The sequence below is a fragment of the Lucilia cuprina genome, chromosome 6 (assembly GCF_022045245.1).
Source record: "Lucilia cuprina isolate Lc7/37 chromosome 6, ASM2204524v1, whole genome shotgun sequence".
In the NCBI taxonomy this organism is placed as follows: Eukaryota; Metazoa; Arthropoda; class Insecta; order Diptera; family Calliphoridae; genus Lucilia; species Lucilia cuprina.
The window spans coordinates 24,055,537-24,077,709 of record NC_060954.1 but is presented as its reverse complement, the minus strand read 5'-3'; the positions used below and the strand labels follow the sequence as shown (position 1 = coordinate 24,077,709).

Below are 22,173 nucleotides of genomic sequence, written 5' to 3'. Positions count from 1 at the left end.
TTATTAACGATAAACCGGGAATAGATACCTTTGTATGGGACTATGGGAAATTGTGAATCATTTGTGTGACAAAATTCATCGAATTATCTTTGGTAGTTTCTGAGAAAAGAGCTGAAGAATTACGAAAAATACGAAATTTTGTTCGAGGTAGTCCGAAATTTTTACACATAATTTTGACGTCGTGAGCCGATTTTTAATACCATACTGCTTATGATAACAATAAATATTTTCTGTGAATTTAGTTGATCTCCTTGGCTTAGTTTTAACGTGAGCGTGTTTTACACAGACAGACAGACGGACATACCAAATCGACTCAGAATTTCACAAGGACCCAGAATATATATACTTCGTTGGGTATTTGATAAATATTTCTAGGTGTTACATCACCACTGATGGTGGTGGAGGGTATAACAAGTAAAATGTAGAAGATACCATACACCAGTTATGAGTACAGTAGTTTTCGTTTATAGTCATCACTGTTATAGTCACATTAGTTATATTGTCAATTTTATTAGATTTAAATGTCTCTATCGATCAATTTCATACAAAAAGATTACTTTATAGTCCATTGTTTATATAAGCACTTTTCACATATATGCCATCTATCCGTGGTTATTAAAAGTCAAGTTATATGAAAAAACTTCACGATATTGTCACACACGAAAAATTTTTTTCTAAAAAATTAGTTTTCAAAGTCGCAAACCACTTCTACGACAAAAAAATGTATCGTAAATTAACTAGTAATGTCACCTATTGCCTAATAGAAGAACAACAGATTTTGTTACTAATGTAAGCATTACATTTAACGCTATGTGGTAATAAAGTTTACGAAACTTAAAAAGTTAAATCGTTTAAAATATTACTGCCACCTACACTTCGGTTAAAAACTCCAAAATTTCTTGAAGCTACACTGTTGAACATTTAAAATAACACTGTTTTATATTTTGACATATTAGCTATTAAGAAATTTTTTTTATAATTTTGTAAAAATCAAATCCAAGAAAATGAGTAAACGGGTAAATTTGTCAAAAAAACAAAAAATTAATTTGCTAAACGATTTTAAAGACAATTCTTTAAAACGAAAACAATTAAGTATTAAATACAAAGTGGATGTGTCAACAGTTTCTAAAATAATAAAAAGTGAGGAAAAAATTCGAGATCTGGCTCTGTCAACAAATTTGAAATCTAAACGGCAAAGAAAAGGGGAGCATCCCAATGTTGAAAAGGCTCTTGCTATTTGGTTCAACGATATGCGTAGCCAAAATGCTGTTATAACAAGTTTAATGATCATGAATAAAGCCAAAGAATTTGCCATTCAATTGGATGAAGTGTTTGAACCAGATTCTAGTTGGTTATTTCGGTGGCGAAAACGCTCATATATAAAATTTGGCAAGATTCATGGAGAATCGAATGAAAATGATAATTTGGCAGCTGCAGATTTCCAATCTCTTTTACCTGGCATATTAAAGGAATATTCACCTGATTGCATTTTTTAATGCCGATGAAAGTGGTCTTTATTATAAAGCCTTACCCAACACTACATATTTTAAAAAAGGAGACCAGGCAAAAGATTGGAAATCACAAAAGTCTCGGCTAACACTTTTATTTGTTTGCAATTCAATTGGCTCCTATAAACAAGTGTTTTGTATTGGTAATCCGAAAAAGCCAAGATGTTTTAAAAATAAAAATATACCGATAACATATTTTTCGAACAAAAACAGTTGGATGACAACTGTCATCTGGAATGAGATACTTTTCATGATAGACCAAGAAATGGTAGCAAATAACAAAAAAATCATATTATTTATTGATAACGCGGCATATCATAAAATAACTACACAACTGGTGAACATAAAAATCCATTTCCTACCTGCAAATACCACTGCCCTAATACAGCCATTAGACCAAGGTATTATACATGCCTTTAAATATCAATATAGGCAAATTATTGTTAAAAAGCAATTATGTGCGATAGAAAAGGGTTTAACTGTTGCCGAGTATCTTAAAATAATTACAATATATGACGCCTTAATTTTTATAAAACGGGGATGGTGGTTAATTACGCCAGAGACAATTGCCAATTGTTTTAAAAAGGTATGTTGTATATGTACATACATATATGCATTTTTTTAAATATTTTTCATGATAAATTAATTTTTTTGTAGGCTGGTTTTATATAACAAATGAAGCAACTATCGAACATTATGAATGTGGTGATGATGTTACCGAAATCGAAAATCTTTCTCCGGAATATTTACATTGTGATGATAACTTAATTTGCCATGGAGCTATAACCGATGAAGAAATTTTAGACTCAATAATCGCAGAAAAAAATGCAATAGAAACTGATTTAGATCCAAATGATGAAGTTTTTGTTGAAGAAAAACGATTTTCTATTAAATAAATTTTAAATGCTGTAGATATTTTGCGACATTTTTGCTTAGAGCAAGATATAGATTCAAAGTTTTTATTCGAAAAAATAGAAGATACATCTGTAACCAACATCCTCAAGCTGAAACAGGCTAAAATTACTGATTTTTTTAAATAATATAAGCAATATTTTTTTAATGTAATGAATTTATAAAAATAATATTTATTTCTTTAATAAACATGAATTTTTATTTTTTTTTTTTATATTCACAAAAAATGAATATATACGATTTTCTTTATAAGCACATTGTGGCATATACAAAAATTTTGTTTATAATCACTTTAGCGATACAGTCATCAATTTGTGTGCAATTAAGGGTTGTGACTATAAGCGAAAAGTACTGTATATCTAAATTATTTTTGATAATAAAACATTTATGTTGAAGGGATTTTTGTTGACATTAAAGTTAATAACACAGATTTCCATTGAAATACAGGTGTTTATAAAGGATTTAACGACGTTTAAGCATTTTCAGAGGGGACTTTGGCATAATTATGAGCTCCAAATACCAATTTAGGGGGATTATATAGAGTAAAATAATGGACAGTTATCAAAAGGGTTTGTATTTGGACACTATGTGACGAAATAAATACATAGCAAGTAATATTATTTTTCCGGAAGGTGGATTTGAGTAACAATAATATGTTTTTGAAATTTGCAAAACACCTTCAAAATCTTGAGATGCGTGCAAAAAACCTGGTTTTGTTTTTAACTTCGTAGAATCCAAACCGATTTTATGTTTCTCAACGGATTTAGAAAGCAGAAACCCAAGGTGCTTTGCTACCCTAAAAGCAATGTAAATAAAAAACCAACCTCAAAGGGCAAACAACCAATAGAGAGCGTGAGCTGCGAGTTCAGCATGGGCCTGATGGAATCTCACCAATGTGATAGCACCGTAAAGAACTTATTGAAAAGTATCCCTCCTCCCTAAGACGGCGCTAAGCTGCACTTTCTTTTGGCGAGTTAGTGTTAACTTTCTCTCTTTTAAGATTTGACTAATCGACGTTTTCAGTAGTAGCTACTGATACTGTGGTCTTAATTTTTTTAGTGCCCTTTTCAAGGCTTGTTGTAACAGCTCTTCCAATCGGCACCTTCCCAATTTTGAATATGACAACATTAGAGGCGAAGTAAGCTCTACCTTTATTCTTGGCAAGACTAGCCATAGAGTTCTGGTCGATACCTATTATAAATAAAGTTCCCTCAGGTTCTTCTTTCCTGTAAGAACGTAACATTTTTCACGGCCAGTACAGTATTTTGGCCATTAGGAACTTCCAGTATACGTTCATTACCCAGTTTAATACCCTATTGACTACCAAGAACTTCCAGTATAATTCATTAGCCAGTTAATTGCCCTATCTTTTCATGTAGACATGTCGAGAGTTTTAACGTGAGCACCTGCCTTGACGGCCTTATCTCACGGTGGTCTTTTTCATCCACTGGGTAGACTAGAGACGGTCTACCATGCAGCAATTTTTGTACATCGATGGTCCGGTACATGCATTTTATGTATACAGTGGACTTTAAGAGCACCGGAAGCCCACTCTTCTTTGCCAGTTCCAGCATTTCACAAGAACTTATTTTTATAAAATTGAAAGGGCTGTCAAAACCGGACGCGTTAATGTCACGAATTTTCAATTTTTTATGAAAATAATTCGAGAATAATATTATACTTTTTCTTAAATTTTATAAAAATGTTGTAGTTTTATTTAATCATAATATAATTAATATTATTATGTTTAATTTCGCTAAAATTTAAGAAAAAAATATTACGAACGGTTTTCGTACTTTCGTAAAAATAGAAAAGGGTTTTATTAAAAAATATTTCGTATTATACACGAAATTTTTGTAAATATTACGAAAATAGAAGTTACGAAATTTTTTCGTAAAGTTGAGCATATCTTATTTTCAGTGTATGATTGAGGTTATCCAAATAAACCTCCATCGGAACGAGATGGCTATCAACACTCTTAAGGCTAAATAAAATTAAACCAGGAACCTTTGACGATTCGGAACAAGCTATCACGTAAATTTAAAATATTGTTAAGCGAATAAAAAAATGGCGAAAATCGGGAATATTTGGACTCGCTATTTTCAAAAAACTAAAGTAAGGACGGTAAAAATTTGATAAATCATATTGACTTTAGTTTTTTGATAATAGCGGGTCCAAATATTCCCGATTTTCGCCATTTTTTTATTCGCTTAACAACAAGTTTATATATCAAGCAGTGAAAGAATTATGTAAAAATCATGACTGAGTCCAAAGTTATAGGCATTTTAATTTAAAAAATTAAAAAAGGCGATTTTTTCCATTTTTTTTTTTTTGGAAAAAAGCATCTTTTTCATTTAAAGTTATCTAAAAAGTTTCTAAGAAGATGTATATAGAATTTATACTTTTTGGAAAGCAGACTTTACATAAAATACGATAAATGAAACAAAACCTAAAAATTTTTGATACCAAGGGGACCAGGTCCATCAAAAAACCCTATTTTTTATGGAAAATTCAATTTTGAGCAAAAATTCTCAAATCGCATAGTCGATATCAAATTGTAATGTTTCCTCATTTATTGACCTTTGGAAATATTGGAAAATTTTGATTTTTTATCACCACATATGTAGCAGTACCAAGTAGATGATGTTACTGTAATGGCATTTCCAACTTTCCCATCAATCATTGTAAGTTTTAAATCATAGGACATGTTAAACGAATAATTTTCTATTTCGATTCTTATAGGCTCCAAGTTTTTAATTTCTGCTTCAATACGATTTATCGTATTGAAGCAGTTTTTAATTTCCGCGTTGTTCTTTTAGATTCCTTTATATACTCAAAGCTTATTGGCCTACTAAAAGCTTTCGATCATGGAGTCGAATTCTTCCAAATATCATCGAAACTGCTTGATGGAGAATCGCTGTCAGCATACTTTCGAATTCTTAATGGAACTAGCGATGCCATAAATACACTTGTATACTCGGAAGATGATTCACTTGTGTTGATTTGTTTATATTCCGAGAGTGCTGATAATCCATCACATCCCCACTTACAAATGAGTTGAAGATCACAAGAATTTATTTTTTTTAGTTGGTCTGAAGAAAAGTCAGAAGCAATCCTTAAAGCAGTATTTTCGAGTAGAGCGCCGAGTCCAATAACATCCTTCCGATCAGTTATTTCAATAGGAGATGGTATAATGCTTTTCTTCTTTTTATTTATTTTGTCATATGATGGTAAAACATCCACTCCTTTTTCAGATAGCGCTTTTCTTAATGTTATGTAGTTATCACGACTTAATCCCAGCTGCATCATAAGCGCAATAGCTTCTTCCTCAGTAAACGTTGTATCGGATGATAGTGTGGGTATACTCTTTACAATTCTTTTTAGTAGTCTTGGTGTTGCGATTGAAAGAATATTTGCAATTTTTATGGCATCCAAAGGCTGTTTTTCTTTTCTTAACATTGCTTTAAAAGTGTCCGAAACTTCTTCGTTAGATAAGGTTTCCAGTGAAGTTGATAACCTTTTCCTCTTTGATTTTGAGCTCAAATCCTCATACTGCTTACAGGGAGCACCAACAGCCAATCAGAAAATTTCGATCGAAATTTAGCAATGAAATACCGAACACTCTTCAGTTTTATATCAACTGATTTTATAAAATTTTCAATTTTACATATATCAGTTTTATCCACTTTATTTTTATGTGCAGTTTCAATATATTTCAATAAGAAGTTGACTTTATCTTGAAAAGGAGCTGTTCAAATAAAATTAGTACGATCGCCATGGTTAGAAAATTACAAATAATTACAAACAGATATAAACCTGTCTTATATATTAATTGCAGGTACTTAAATTAAATTATTTTTTAAAGGGTTATGATATTCTACCTAATATGTCTAACGTTTCCTTATGTAATGAATTTTAAAGTGACCTATAGGGGTAAAAATCATTACAGTTGAAACAAGTAAGAGTGTTATATTCGGCCATGCCGAATCTTATATACCCACCATCAAATCATTCATTGTTATGTAGAATTTTACTAATGTACACACATTTTTGAGTCAGTAATAAGTCTTAAAGTCATTTTCAGAAGGGGACCTTGGTAAGGTCAATTAAATTCAAGAAAATAATTTTAGTTCCTATAAAACTTTTTTATGTCGAATTTTATTGCTTTATATATATGTTATGAGCAGATATGAGCATTAAAGTCAAGGGGACCTTATGTGGGAGGGTAGCACAAATAATTGGGCTATCCTTATAAAAAAGAGAGATTTAAGTTCTCATTAAACATGTTTATGTTAAATTTCACCACTATTGATACAATTCTTAGTGATAAAGTTATTTACAGAAGGGGGCCTTATAATAGGGCTAGGCGAAAACGAGATCCGATATTCTTACTTTCAATAAGGATCCTTATAAAATTTGATAGGGAGATTTTGGATCGCGCGAAACTTGTTTATGTAGATCGAAATTTAGCAATGAAATACCGAACACTCTTCAGTTTTATATCAACTGATTTTATAAAATTTTCAATTTTACATATATCAGTTTTATCCACTTTATTTTTATGTGCAGTTTCAATATATTTCAATAAGAAGTTGACTTTATCTTGAAAAGGAGCTGTTCAAATAAAATTAGTACGATCGCCATGGTTAGAAAATTACAAATAATTACAAACAGATATAAACCTGTCTTATATATTAATTGCAGGTACTTAAATTAAATTATTTTTTAAAGGGTTATGATATTCTACCTAATATGTCTAACGTTTCCTTATGTAATGAATTTTAAAGTGACCTATAGGGGGTAAAAATCATTACAGTTGAAACAAGTAAGAGTGTTATATTCGGCCATGCCGAATCTTATATACCCACCATCAAATCATTCATTGTTATGTAGAATTTTACTAATGTACACACATTTTTGAGTCAGTAATAAGTCTTAAAGTCATTTTCAGAAGGGGACCTTGGTAAGGTCAATTAAATTCAAGAAAATAATTTTAGTTCCTATAAAACTTTTTTATGTCGAATTTTATTGCTTTATATATATGTTATGAGCAGATATGAACATTAAAGTCAAGGGGACCTTATGTGGGAGGGTAGCACAAATAATTGGGCTATCCTTATAAAAAAGAGAGATTTAAGTTCTCATTAAACATGTTTATGTTAAATTTCACCACTATTGATACAATTCTTAGTGATAAAGTTATTTACAGAAGGGGGCCTTATAATAGGGCTAGGCGAAAACGAGATCCGATATTCTTACTTTCAATAAGGATCCTTATAAAATTTGATAGGGAGATTTTGGATCGCGCGAAACTTGTTTATGTAGAATTTTGAAGTAGTGAGCGATGAATTCATTTTCTAAAGCGACCTTATTTGGGGGGTTAGACAATAATGGACCCATCCTTATAAAATTTAAGAAACTGATTTTAGATTATATATATATATATATATATAATATATTATATATATATAATATATATATATATATATATATATATTAATATATATTATATATATATATATATATATATATATATATATATATATATTTATAATATATATATATATATATATATATATTTATATATATTATATATATATATATATATATATATTTATTAAGTAATTTTATAAAGAGGACTTAGAATGGGGGGTAGGGTCAATTATGAAGTGTGATAATGTCATGTTGTAGCATCATATTGTAGTTTCAAGCAACTCCATTATGGTTTCATGTAATCATATAATGGCTTCAAGTAATCATATTTTTGTTTCAAGTAACCATATTATGGTTACAAGTAGTCATATGTCTTCATATAACCATATTATGGTTACATATTAAACATAATATGGTTAATCTTATGTGCTCGGCGTAAAATGTAATTATTTGTTAATTTTCTTTTAAACAAACACAAAAATTCCAAGCACTGATATTCCCATAAAAAATATATATCTACACTTTCAAGCCAATATAAACACAATATAATTTTTTTAATTATTAATTTCTTCTTTTATTATACCCTACACCCCTTTAGTGGGGAGGGTATATTGGGTTTGTGCTGATGTTTGTAACGCACAATAATATTGGTCCTATACCCACCTTAAAGTATACCAATCGGCTTAGAATCATTTTCTGACTCGATTTAGCGATGTCCGTCCGTCTGCCCGTCCGTCCATGAAAACCTTGTAATCAAACTACATGTCGCAATTTTTAAGATAATTCAATGAAATTTGGTACATAATCTTATATTGTTCCAGGGACGAAGCCTATTGAAAATGGTTAAGATCGGTCTATTATTTCACCTAGCCCCCATACAACTACAGATCGCAATTTTGGATATAATTCAATGAAATTTGGCACGTGATCTTTTATGGTATCGTAGACGAAGCCTATTGAAAATGGTTAACATCGGTCCATTATTTCACCTAGCCCCCATACAACTGAACCCCTCGTATAGAGCTTTTAAAAATTGTAATCAAACTACAATCGCAATTTTGAAGATAATTCAATAAAATCTGGCACTCGATCTTCTATTGTACCAGAGACGAAGCCTGTTGAAAATGGTTTACATCGGTCCATTAATTAACCTAGCCCCCATAAAACTGAACCCGCCGAATAGGGCTTTTAAGTTCAAAATTGTGTTTAATAGACTCGTATCTGGACAAAAACCTGCCAAACCAAGTTTTATACTAGCCTTGATGTCTTAGAAACGATAAAGTTTAATAATTGCTTAAATTTTATATTTAACCTTAAATATATTTTTTACAGACATCAAATATGCGAAATAACATATTTACTCTACCTTGGAATAAGTCGTGGCGTGGCGGGAGGGCTTAAGTACTTCTTAACTTTTAAAATATTTAATTAAAAACTTAGAAGGAAACTAATTATTCCGCGAAATACACTGTGGTGTAGGGTATTATATGGTCGGGCTTGACCGACTATAACATTCTTACTTGTTTTTAGATAGTATTTATTTTTTACAATTATTTTAACACTGCATTTGAGTAGCAATTTATTTAATCCGATCTAGTACGGATAAACCATACAACTGATATAAAAATGGCGATACCAAAATATTTTTAATAGTAAAGGTATTTTACTTATATCTTAAACATTATATGGATAAACGTGTAAAATCCTACCATTTAATGGTTATTTGATAGTTAAAATGATTCTAAAGAATCATTATTCTAAATTATCATTATTTAAATGATTCTAAGCCGATTGGAATACTTTAAGGTGGGTATAGGACCAATATTATTGTGCGTTACAAACATCAGCACAAACCCAATATACCCTCCCCACTAAAGGGGTGTAGGGTATAATAAAAGAAGAAAAATATACGGAATGACAAAAACAATATACCCCCATCTTTTTTGATGGTGGGTATAAAAATAATACCTGAACATTTTTTAATATATGTAACAAATTTAAGAGTTAACCTTATGGATGAAAATAATAGTACTAAGTAGGTAAATTCTCTAAAAGATGTTGTGTTTTCCCTAATTAATTTGTCACTTAAAAAACATTAGGTAGGCATGTTATATATCAATGGAAAGGTAATTTTGTATATAATTTTTGAAAATTCGCGGAATACTTTTTAAAAAAATTAAAAAATGTTTTTTATTCAGTTTTTGCGAAGACACAAATTTTTCAAATTGCAATAAAAATTTTATTTATAAATTTTTGAAAATTAAAAAATTCGCGGAATACTTTTTAAAAAAATTAAAAAATGTTTTTTAATCAGTTTTTGCGAAGACACAAATTTTTCAAATTGCAATAAAAATTTTATTTATAAATTTTTTTTGATGAAATTTTACAGTTAGGTAGATTTTTTTACTCAAAATCCAAAATTAAATAAAAATTTCGAACTTTCTTATTAGAAATCCCGGCATTCTTAAAAGTGTTTTAAAAAATCCCAAAAATGGGATTTTTTTGGTTTTTTGCCTATTATATCCATACCAGGGGCGGGATTATCGAAACCCGTTACAAAATGATTAAGAACATATTTGGTCATATAAAACAGGTCACTATAACTTGATATCGACTATGCGATTTGAGAATTTTTGCTCAAAATTTAATTTTCGATAAAAAATATGTTTTTTTGGATGGACCTGGTCCCCTCGGTATCAAAAAAATGGCAAAAAATCGCCTTTTTTTAATTTTTAAATTAAAACTTTGGACTCAGTCATGATTTTTACATAATTCTTTCACTGCTTGATATATAAACTTGTTGTTAAACGAATAAAAAATGGCGAAAATCGGGAATATTTGGACCCGCTATTATCAAAAAACTAAAGTAAGGACGGTAAAAATTTAAAAATTTTAATTTTCAAATGCGAATATCTCCTAAACTATAAGAGATAATTTACCACATTTTTTATAGTGCTCGATGAGGAGATTCTATATACGATTTTTTTTAAATCTTAACTCAAATGAAGAAATAGGATCGTTTTAAAAATTTAACATAGCCGAGGTGTCCTAATTTGAGGACCCCCCGCCGGGCCACTGGTTGGCCTATACACGCAGAGAAAAAACATGGTTCGGCATGGTTAGGAAAACTAAACTATTATGTTTTTTGTAACAATAATTTGTTGTCATAACCAAACAATTGTCATTTTTATTGAACTTCATCAATATTTTAGTTACTGAAAACATTTATATGTTTATGACAATTATAAATTTGAGAATGATTCTCTGAAAAATAATTATTTTTACAACAAATAAATAATGATAATTATGTAAACAAAATACATTCTTTAGAATCATTTTAACTATCAAATAACCATTAAATGGTAGGATTTTACACGTTTATCCATATAATGTTTAAGATATAAGTAAAATACCTTTACTATTAAAAATATTTTGGTATCGCCATTTTTATATCAGTTGTATGTTTTATCCGTACTAGATCGGATTAAATAAATTGTTAATCAAATGCAGTGTTAAAATAATTGTGAAAAATAAATACTATCTAAAAATAAAAGAAGAAATTAATAATTAAAAAATTATATTGTTTATTGGCTTGAAAGTGTAGATATATATTTTTTATGGGAATATCAGTGCTTGGAAGTTTTCTGTTTGTTTAAAAAAAATTAATAAATAATTACATTTTACGCCGAGCACATAAGATTAACCATATTATGTTTAATATGTAACCATAATATGGTTACATGAAGACATGTGACTACCTGTAACCATAATATGGTTACTTGAAACAAAAATATGATTACTTGAAGCCATTATATGATTACATGAAACCATAATGTGGTTGCTTGAAACTACAATATGATGCTACAACATCACATTATCACTATATTATAATTAAATATTCGGACTATATTTAATCATAATATGATAGGTTATTATACTAATAATGATCATAATATGATATTTCTTGATAGTAAAAATGATCATAATATGTTTTAAATTTAACCATAATTCTAACCATAATATGTTGCTCTTAGATTATGGTTACCACAACTATATTTTTTCTCTGCGTGTAAGGTCCAAATTCAAAACCTAAACTCGACAACACCTCCTCTTTGTGCATACCAAATTTCATTTAAATCGGATTAACCGTTTAGAAGTTACCGAATTTTTTCTCTCTTTTTTTTCCTATACCACTGTGTGTCGCTTTGTTTCGGAAATTGCAAACGTAATTTGAAAAAACAAAAACACAACTTCAAAACAAGAGCATAATTTACAAAAACAGCATACACCCTAACAATTTTCTAGAATGCATAATAATGAAAGGATCATTCTTTTTTTGTACATTTTAATTTAAAAAGTTCTTTCTATGTGTAGAAATTATCATTCTTATGTCCATTGATTATATTTTGTTTATAAACATTCCAAATTTATAGTAGTGCAATTTAATCTTCAAAATTGAAAATAGCCAAATATTTTTTCAGTGCGATTTCATTGAAAAATACCAATACTGTGTGTGTAGTGGTGATTTTTTTCATCTGTCTCTCTACTCAGCTAGCATTTGGAAGTTGGATGATTAATCAGTAAACTGAGTCATTTTAGACTCCTTCTGATGATTTAAAAGTGATTAATTTGTGTTCATATTTCAAGCAGTTGGAAGATATAAAATTATTCCTTGTTTTTATTTGTAAAGAAATAGCAACACATACACTTAAAAATGACTCAAAAACGATTCAAAAATGTGGCGAATCTGAGTAGAAATGGGGCTTAGAAAAGACTTTTTTGGAAGAGTTAGCAAAACATTTTGTGTGGCCTAAAATGAGTTGATATAATTATCATTTCGTTTATAAAATTAAATGTATTAGTATTTCAATTTGTGTGATATTTATGAAGTCGGTTTTCTGTCAAGGAAATTGAAATTATATTATGCTTTAATTATAATAATTTTATATGTTTAATGATCTCCCACAAAAGATAGTTAGGCGACTAATCATTAAACTAAGTCAAAATAATTTCAATTAATGTTTAAAATCGAATTTATTTGATCATAAATATGTCATCCAGGTGTTTGAAATATGATTGTTTATAAATTTAGTTTGCAGTTAAATTTCGCGAAGTCGGTTGATAAATAACTGTTTTCTGTATTTATTGTATTTGTCTGTAACAAACATAATTATTACTCAAAAAATACTTAAAAACGACTATAATATGAGTCGGAAATAACTCAAAAACGACCAGTTATTTGGCTCTTTAATGACTCAAAAAAGATTAAAAAATAATTGATCAGAAGTGGGGCTCATAAATGACTCATTTAGAAGAGTCGCGCGTAGGGTACCATTTCCTCCCAACGAATGTATTATTTATGATCAGAAAATGAAGGCATATATGATCATTTTAATCGTGCAAAAGAGTCATATATGAGACTCGAATGTGATCAAGAATTTCAAAAAATGCTAGCTGGGTATACGCCGGTGTATGATATATATACATATGTATGTGCCGACGAAAACACGAAACAAAACGGTAGTCGTCAAACTTAAATAAGTAAGTATGTATGTATGTACGTATGTATATATGTATGTATGTATGTAAATATCCATATATATGTAAATATGTGTGAAGCTATAACAAAACAAGTATGAATGTATAGTCGGGCGTAGCCGACTATATGATACCCTACACCTGTCAGTATGTATGTTAAAAATGGGGATTATTTAAAAAATAAAGCATTTGGTTTGTTTTTTTAACTTTATTTCGGAGTATTTTTACTTTTATTTTGGCAAAAAAAGGATTTTTTACAAGAGGGCTCAAAGGGGAGTAGGACAAAATATGGCCCTATCCTTAAAGATGTTGGTAGGGGGAGTTACGTCTTCTTCAATATTATTTATGTAGAATTTAAAAGTGTTATTAGTGTTTGTAAGTGAATTTTGACCTTTAAGTCATTTTCTGAAGGGGAGTTTGTATGGGGGATATAATCAAATGAAGCTCGATCATTACAAAAATCGGTAGTGTCATTTAAAGTTCTATAAAACTAAGTTTTGTCGACTTTTGTTAACATAATACATCATTTAAATTAATTATAAGCCAAAAGGCCCTATTTGGGGGGTACGGTTGTATGGGGGCTAGTCGAAATGATGGACCGATTTTAACCATTTTGAATAGGCTTCGTCCTTGGGCCAAGCGTGTGTGCCAAATTTCATCTAATTATCTTCAAAATTGCGGCCTGTACCTTGCGCACAAGGTTTACATGGACAGCCAGCCAGACGGACGGACGGACATGGCTTAATCGACTCAGAAAATGATTCTAAGCCGATTGGTATACTTTAAGGTGGGTATAGCACGAATATTTTTCTATGTTACAAACATCAGCACAAACCCAATATACCCTCCCCACTAAAGTGGTGTAGGGTATAAACACATTCGTCATAAAAATGGTTTACGCAAGGTCATTTTTTTTGCTTTACTTGAATTGGTGGTGGAGAGAAGGGAAAGAAATATCATTATTATTTAGTCTCTCTCATGTATATTCAAAAGGTTGGCAATGGCATATGTAAATTTATTAACACCTATATACCCTGCCAGCAAATTTGAGTTTAATTTTGGATACATGAACTAAATAATCACTATAAAGGCTCAATTTTATATTTCTCAGTGCTAAGTTCAAAAAAAAAATACAAAAACAAAATAGTACATTACTTTCTAATTTTGATCATAATTTCGTTAAATTTTAGTGCGTTTTAATATACCAAAAGGAAAATTAAATGATAATAAGTAGATAGAATAAACATTTCAAAAACGAACACTTTTTAATACACTAAGAAGATACATAGTTTAATGCAGAATCATTCTTGCTCTCAAAATTCAGAAGGAAAAGTGTTTGCACATTTCAGTAAATATATGTCTTTCATTGTGATCTGTTGTGTGATACATTGTGAAATTTAGATTTTGTAATAAATTGTGTTAATTCAAAATTTATTATATCAAAAACATAGTTTAATATATAATAAGAATCAGTTAGAGATTAGTGAGTGTAAAACTATATAAAAAGGAGAAATAAAAAAAATTTATCGCTTTTATAACTTAAAAGCGTAAAAAATCATTACACTTTCCAGTTTCTCTATTGTTTATTGGCTAAACTGGAAATTTACTACTTTTATGCACTTTTATGTTATAAAAAAGTGACTTGAAACGACACATCACGTAAGTATTAAACAGGCGGAACAGTTTCTTCCGAACGGGGTCACTTTTTATTCACTCAGATTATATCAAATTAGATTGTAAGCTGTTAAGCTGTAACATTATGGTTACAAGTTAGATAGAAATTGTAACCATTGGCAGGGTTTTCTTGTTCTCCTGATACAATCAACACGAATTTACAAATTTACATTTAATATCTAAATGAAATTGTCATTTCATTTCACTTGTTTGTAATTTTTTGCATACTCATATATACTTTCTAAGTAAGTATGTATAAATATTTTTTCTAATTATAAGTATTATCTTTTACAACAATACAAATAAATATATTTTAATACTCCACATAAAAATTAAACATTAATTTAATATACATTCAATAATTCAATAATTTCCAATTAAAATTTGGTTATTTCTTGCATACATTTTTCCCATAATATACATATATATAAATATTTATCGATACAAAGATACAAACATTTTCAATTATTTTCTAAATAAAATTTGGTTATGTCTTGCATACATTTTTCACATTTTATAATATTTTAAGTCCAACATGAAATGTTAAATTTTAGACCATAAGTCATTTCCTATATTAAATAATATTTAAGTTTGATAGTAAATATATTATAACCTCATAGTCGCGACTATCGTTTTGTTTCGCGTTTTCGTCGGCACATATGTATACATATGCTCTGCTTACGTATATTTCGAATAATTTGTGTAAGAAAATATTTTTATATTATAGGCAAGCAATATTAAATATTTGTGGGTATTACAAATATGTTAGCGAGTTGCTGCGTAATATATTGCATGTAAAAACATTTTATATTTGTCTGTAAGCTGCAATATGCAATAGCTTGTATGGGTAAATATTTTTAGCAAAAATCCTAAAAATATTTCGAATGGGAGCAATTAAATATATTATATTCATAAAATATATTTATATTTTAATATTGCCTACCTATGCATAAGAGAAAATATGCATTTTGATTACTAATATATAAGTAATTTTAATATCTGCATAAGACACCTGTAAGAACCAATGCATATTCTGGGATATCGTATCCCGGCTGAGAATTGTGGGGAAACCATAAGCGTTGAAACCCGATAATTTACATTTTTATTATCCATAAATAACTAAATTATATAAAATTTATCATCAATAATTATCCTCATTCCAACTTTCAAAATTTGTTACATTCATAAAACCTAAACAATAACACAGTCAATATCACAGATAATGTTACATAATTATTCAAACATTTAATATATTTCTTTAACAATTATATATTTTAAGTAAAACCAAAACCATTAAGGGACTCCCTAACATTTTGAACTAACTAAAATTATATAAGCAAGATATTTTACTATTTCATTCACTAAACAATTGTATCATTCAACATCATCCCAACATCATAGTAGAGAGACCTCTACGAGAACAATGATTACTGGTGAGTTTATATAAAACAAAATTTAGCAGTAAATTTATCTTGCCTATATTTTAATCTTAACATTAAAAACCCAAAACGATAAAGATCAAAAACTAAGTAATAGGAACAATAATGAATTAAATAAAGAGAAAATGAAATTGAATTATTTTGTGGTTGTTTTGTTAAATTCATTTGTTTCATTATCGTTCCTATTACCTTTTTGGTTTTTATACCCTTCACCTTCTTGAGAAGGGTATATATAAGTTTGTCATTCCGTTTGTAATTTCTATAATATAATTTTCCGACCCCATAAAGTATATATATTCTGGATCGTTATAGGTAGCGGAGTTGATTAAGCTATGTCCGTCTGTCTGTCTGTTGAAATCAGTTTTTATAGCACAACAGATATCGGCGAGATCCGAATCTTCAATAATTCTGTTAGACATGCTTTCGAGAAGATCGGTAGGTAAATAACGGAGATATGAGCAAAAATCCGAGACAACCTCTGAAAATTTCATCAAACAATGTCATATTTTATTCATGCTTTGTTAAATAAGCAACAACAACACTGTATATTAGAAAAAGATGTACACGTGTTTGTAGATGTATTTGGTTTTACTCAGCTGTGTATTTTGTTTTGTATGTTTGGATGCTGTTGGCGTCATTGAGTTGCGTATTTTGTTTTTGTGAATTCTGTTCGTATATTTGGATGTAGATTGGTTTTATTGCGTTGCTTATTTTGTTTTTCTGTGTTTTTCGTTATGTATGTTTAGATGTCTGTTGGTTAAGATGCCTTGTGTATTTTGTTTTTTATTTCGTTTAGCGTTGTTGTTGTTCATTTTGTTTTGTTTTTGGTGTAACAATAATGTAGTCGGGAAAAAATTTATAAAACTAATATGTTCAAAATACACTATGGTAAAGGGTATATAAGATTCGGCATAACCGAATATAGCACTCTTACTTGTTTTTTTATTATTATTATTAAACCTATACTACAATATATTAGAATAGGGCTAGTAATAACAAAAAACTGTAGTATTTGCTGTTCTTATTTAGATCTTTTTACTATTATTTTACATTTTTCTTTATGTTTAAAAGCCAGCTATATATTTAAATATTAATAAGAATACATTTGTTCATGCTTTGTTAAATAAGCAACAACAACACTGTATATTAGAAAAAGATGTACACGTGTTTGTAGATGTATTTGGTTTTACTCAGCTGTGTATTTTGTTTTGTATGTTTGGATGCTGTTGGCGTCATTGAGTTGCGTATTTTGTTTTTGTGAATTCTGTTCGTATATTTGGATGTAGATTGGTTTTATTGCGTTGCTTATTTTGTTTTTCTGTGTTTTTCGTTATGTATGTTTAGATGTCTGTTGGTTTAGATGCCTTGTGTATTTTGTTTTTTATTTCATTTAGCGTTGTTGTTGTTCATTTTGTTTTGTTTTTGGTGTAACAATAATGTAGTCGGGAAAAAATTTATAAAACTAATATGTTCAAAATACACTATGGTAAAGGGTATATAAGATTCGGCATAGCCGAATATAGCACTCTTACTTGTTTTTTTATTATTATTAAACCTATACTACAATATATTAGAATAGGGCTAGTAAAAACAAAAAACTGTAGTATTTGCTGTTCTTATTTAGATCTTTTTACTATTATTTTACATTTTTCTTTATGTTTAAAAGCCAGCTATATATTTAAATATTAATAAGAATACATTTGTTCATGGGGTAAATAAATGTGTATATATACATAAACTATGGAATGAATTAAATTGTTTTCAATCTTTGTTTAAACATGTAGGTTGAGATATAATAATAAAGGATTCTTGTATTTAAAGTATATAGCCTACAAGATATAGGAAAGGGAGGGTTATGAGACAGAGATTTTCACAACAACACCAGTGAAATCTGATACAAACTAGGCAATTTGATCAATGAGTTTTTTTATTTTTACAAATCAGTAATTTTAATAACCATAATGGGGCTTATTTTACCTTTCATGATTATGGTTATCTTGGTCCATTTAAATTCTTTAATTTTAGACTAAATTAGGGAGTCTATAGTAAAGTGTAAGAGTGAGGTGTAATAGGACACGAATCCCCCAAATTTCCGACTGTTGCTATTCCGATTGTATCTAGTTCTTTGTACAGAAGACTGTTATGAACGTTCATGATATTCTGAAATCTCACATACTTAGTACCTATGGTAAAAAGGAAAAATTTATTACAAAAGTAGTGAATAATAATTATCATAACTGTTTTTAATAAATAAATGTGTTACTTTTTTTTCTTTTTTTTGAAAAAATAATATCCTTTTTTAAATAATACAAATTATCAGTATTTCTGTATACATATTTTTATGATTAACTGTATATATTTATATAAAATGTATAATATAATTTTTAAATTTGATTTTTTTAATAAAAATAATAATGATCTTATCATCTTCAAAATTACCTAGCTAATTTTGAAGAAAAATCGGCAAACCGAGCTAGCGTTATAAAATTTGAACAAAAATTCGTACTAGGAATTTTATGAATCTTACAAAGATAACATAATATTTTTTTGTAAAATTTTTCAAAACTAAAAGAAAATTTTCTTATATTTACTTTTGTGTCTTAAGAATCACATAATTGAATAATATTTTACAGTTTTCCATTTCACGTTGAAATACAACATAATTTCACTATTAGAAGTTGATCCAAGAGAAAAGCCTATTTTGGACCCACCCTAGTAGCCATGTTTTTAGAATTAAAAAAATCGTCATTTTTAGATCAAAAGTTTCGAAATTGGCACTTTACTATTTTTGAGCTATAAAATCGGCAAAATGCCGATATTTCGACACATTTATATTTTGAGAAAGTTCGAAATAAATCGAGTGAATTTATTAAAGACAACAAATGCAATTAAAACTTGATGCAAGTGCACCATGCCACGCTCTATTAAACGCCTTGGAAATATCTAAAGCTCGCACTTTACATTCGCCAAAATAGTGAATGGAATGACACTATTATTTCGAAAAGTATTCCAGAAGGTCTCCCGTAGAGCTGATGGAAATTAACCATACTTTTCATAACTTTTGAAAGTGCAGAACAAATTGCAATTGGGCGATAATTTTTAGGGTTATTAGCCTCTGCAGCATGTAGGAAATTTTCCGACATGGTAAAGGATGTTGAAAAGATTAGTTAATGGGAGAGCTAATGATTCAAGGCCAGTGCCGGTATGTCATCAGGTCCAGGAGACTTATTTATGCTGAGATCCGGCACGCAATCGGAAGATTTTTGCTTATGTCTAATCCACGTTTTTTTTAAGGAATGAATATTTTCACTCCCAGCATAATTATTTTTTCAACCATTTTCGCCATGGCATTGACATTATTGCCTAGGAAACAAAGTTTCCAATTAAATTGCCGAAATAATTCATTGAGCTCACCCCAACGAGGTTGTTGCAATGTTCCGAGAGCGAAAAGCAAGCGGAAATGGTGCAGTGATCCGAATTTCTGAGAGGTGCAAGAACATCCATTTCATACTTGTCAGGGTTGAAGTGAGGAAAAAATAGAGGGTATTTATTGATTCTCTTCAACACATGAGATATGCGTTAATTCATTCAATATTTGCGAAAGATAGTTGTGCGCGGCGAATAGTTCAGAATATAGGCCTTCTGGAGTTATGTGACTTGAATGGCGGAGTTGTGAACATTATAATCACCAACAACTACCATTTTACTTTTCGCACAACTCTCTAGAATCTTCAGCATGGAATCGGAAAGGGCATTGAAAGGGCATAGTATCCCTTCCCGTATTTGGACTTCTATAAAGAAACCCGAGGTGCAAATATCGTGTCCTGACTTTGAACTTGACCCAGAGACAGCTAAATTCGTTCTTCTTATTTTCGTTCACTTGTATATCGTGTTTTTGTTGCACTTAATTATTGTTTTGTATAAGAGTATTGTTTCTTGTTTAGAGTACATTGTCTTTTTCTTTCTGTATTGTGTTTTTCTTATTGATTTTTATTTATTTAATTTATGTTTATCATTAATTGAATTAATTGTTTGTTTTTCCTCTTTAATTTTGTTTTATATCGACGCGGACATTATAAAACAGGTAATTAACATTGATTTCACACGAAACACGACACTATAGCGGACAAGCCAATTTAAACCCTTATCTTCTTATATCTACATACGTATAGCGTGTATTTTTATATTAGTTTACACTTGTGTTTATTTATTTTAAGCTATCATTATCATTTTATAATAATTTTATAAACATTTAAGAAAAATTTAAGTGAAATTACATTTAAAGTAATACATATTAGTGTTATAATTAATATAGTTTGTAGATTTAATTTGATTTTTATAAATGTTAAATATGTTTTTTTCTGGCCTTTTACGATATACAGAAAATAGAAATTTGCATTTTAATAAACGATACAAAATACAAGAATAATTCTGAATTGGATTATTCAGTTTAAGTAACTGTAATCGTTATTTTATTTAAAATAATCTTAAATTTACTAACATTACTTTATACTTACCTTAAACATAACCTAAAATTTAAACTAACAAATATTTAAATTCAATAATATTTTGTTAACATTTCTATTTTTCCACATACACAATACACGATTTGTACACGATTTAGTCATAACTAATAGTAAATTAAAATATTTAAACAATTAAGTAGTCTTCAACTTCAGTCATGATGACTTTCGTTCGATTTTAAAATTTGTGAATTTTAAAATACAAAGTAAAAACATTTTAAATATGTATAAAACTACACCTAAAACATAATAATGTACTCAATATTAAATCTTAAGAATTTGTGTGAAATTGTTTGATTTAGCTTCTTTTAATGCTTCACCACATTGGAAATACACATTTAAATTCTAAGATTAAAAAACTGAAAAAAGACAAAATTATAGTGAAAACTTAAAAAAAAACAATTCGGATTTATGTGTTTTAATTTTAATAAAGTAAAAGATAACTAATAAGTCTATGCTATGACATAACTGTCTGTACTATGATAAATTCGACCACACTGCTTAATTGTGTCAATAAGCATATGATTTGTACTCCTACTCTCGTTTTTAATACCCAATATATAGACTATAACATTTATTAATTTCTTTTTGTTCCCCAAACTTGTTTTCTATTTGCCTACGTTAAGTTTTATACATATAAACTAAATGCTCTTCTTCATCATACACCCCCGTTTGTTCATGCAACAATTACATAGAACATTTATACATTATAAACCTACATATGTATTATTACGTTCACAAATGAAAACTCTTGATATAACATCATTGTTCATATTTCAAATATATTTCGATATAACGACGTCATAACAAATTATTCGTTAAAAATATTAACATAATTTATGTACAGTGTTGCCTAGATTCTGAATTTATCAATTATTTGCACTTTTCAGCGTATGTATATTTATAATAATAATACAATAATATATAAAAATTGTCTTAGAAAGTATAAAGTGGACTAATAATTATAAATAGTTAATATTGCTCCTACACCCACATTAAAGTATACAAATCGGCTCAGAATGACTTACTGAGTCGATTAAGCTTTATTTAACCTCCCCTTCAGAAAAAACCTTAAAGGTTAAAATTTACTTATAAACACTAATTGCTATACAAATATTTATAAATATATTTACCCCTACACCCATT

General features: G+C 28.9%; 2 protein-coding genes across 4 annotated transcripts in view; one reads left to right on the top strand and one right to left on the bottom strand.

Moving 5' to 3' along the window:
* LOC111688862 (serum response factor homolog) overlaps positions 1–22,173 on the bottom strand; it is a 307,273-nt gene that overhangs the window by 226,574 nt on the left and 58,526 nt on the right. The window lies entirely within an intron of this gene.
* On the top strand, positions 708–2,555 carry LOC124420673 (tigger transposable element-derived protein 3-like). Its single transcript, XM_046954249.1, has one exon. The coding sequence runs from the start codon at positions 1,005–1,007 to the stop codon at positions 1,494–1,496; it is 492 nt and encodes a 163-aa protein (XP_046810205.1). The 5' UTR covers positions 708–1,004; the 3' UTR covers positions 1,497–2,555.

Bases quoted from the DNA above. Each gene is read 5' to 3' on its own strand.
- LOC124420673 (XM_046954249.1), top strand. From the start codon at position 1,005: ATGAGTAAACGGGTAAATTTGTCAAAAAAACAAAAAATTAATTTGCTA.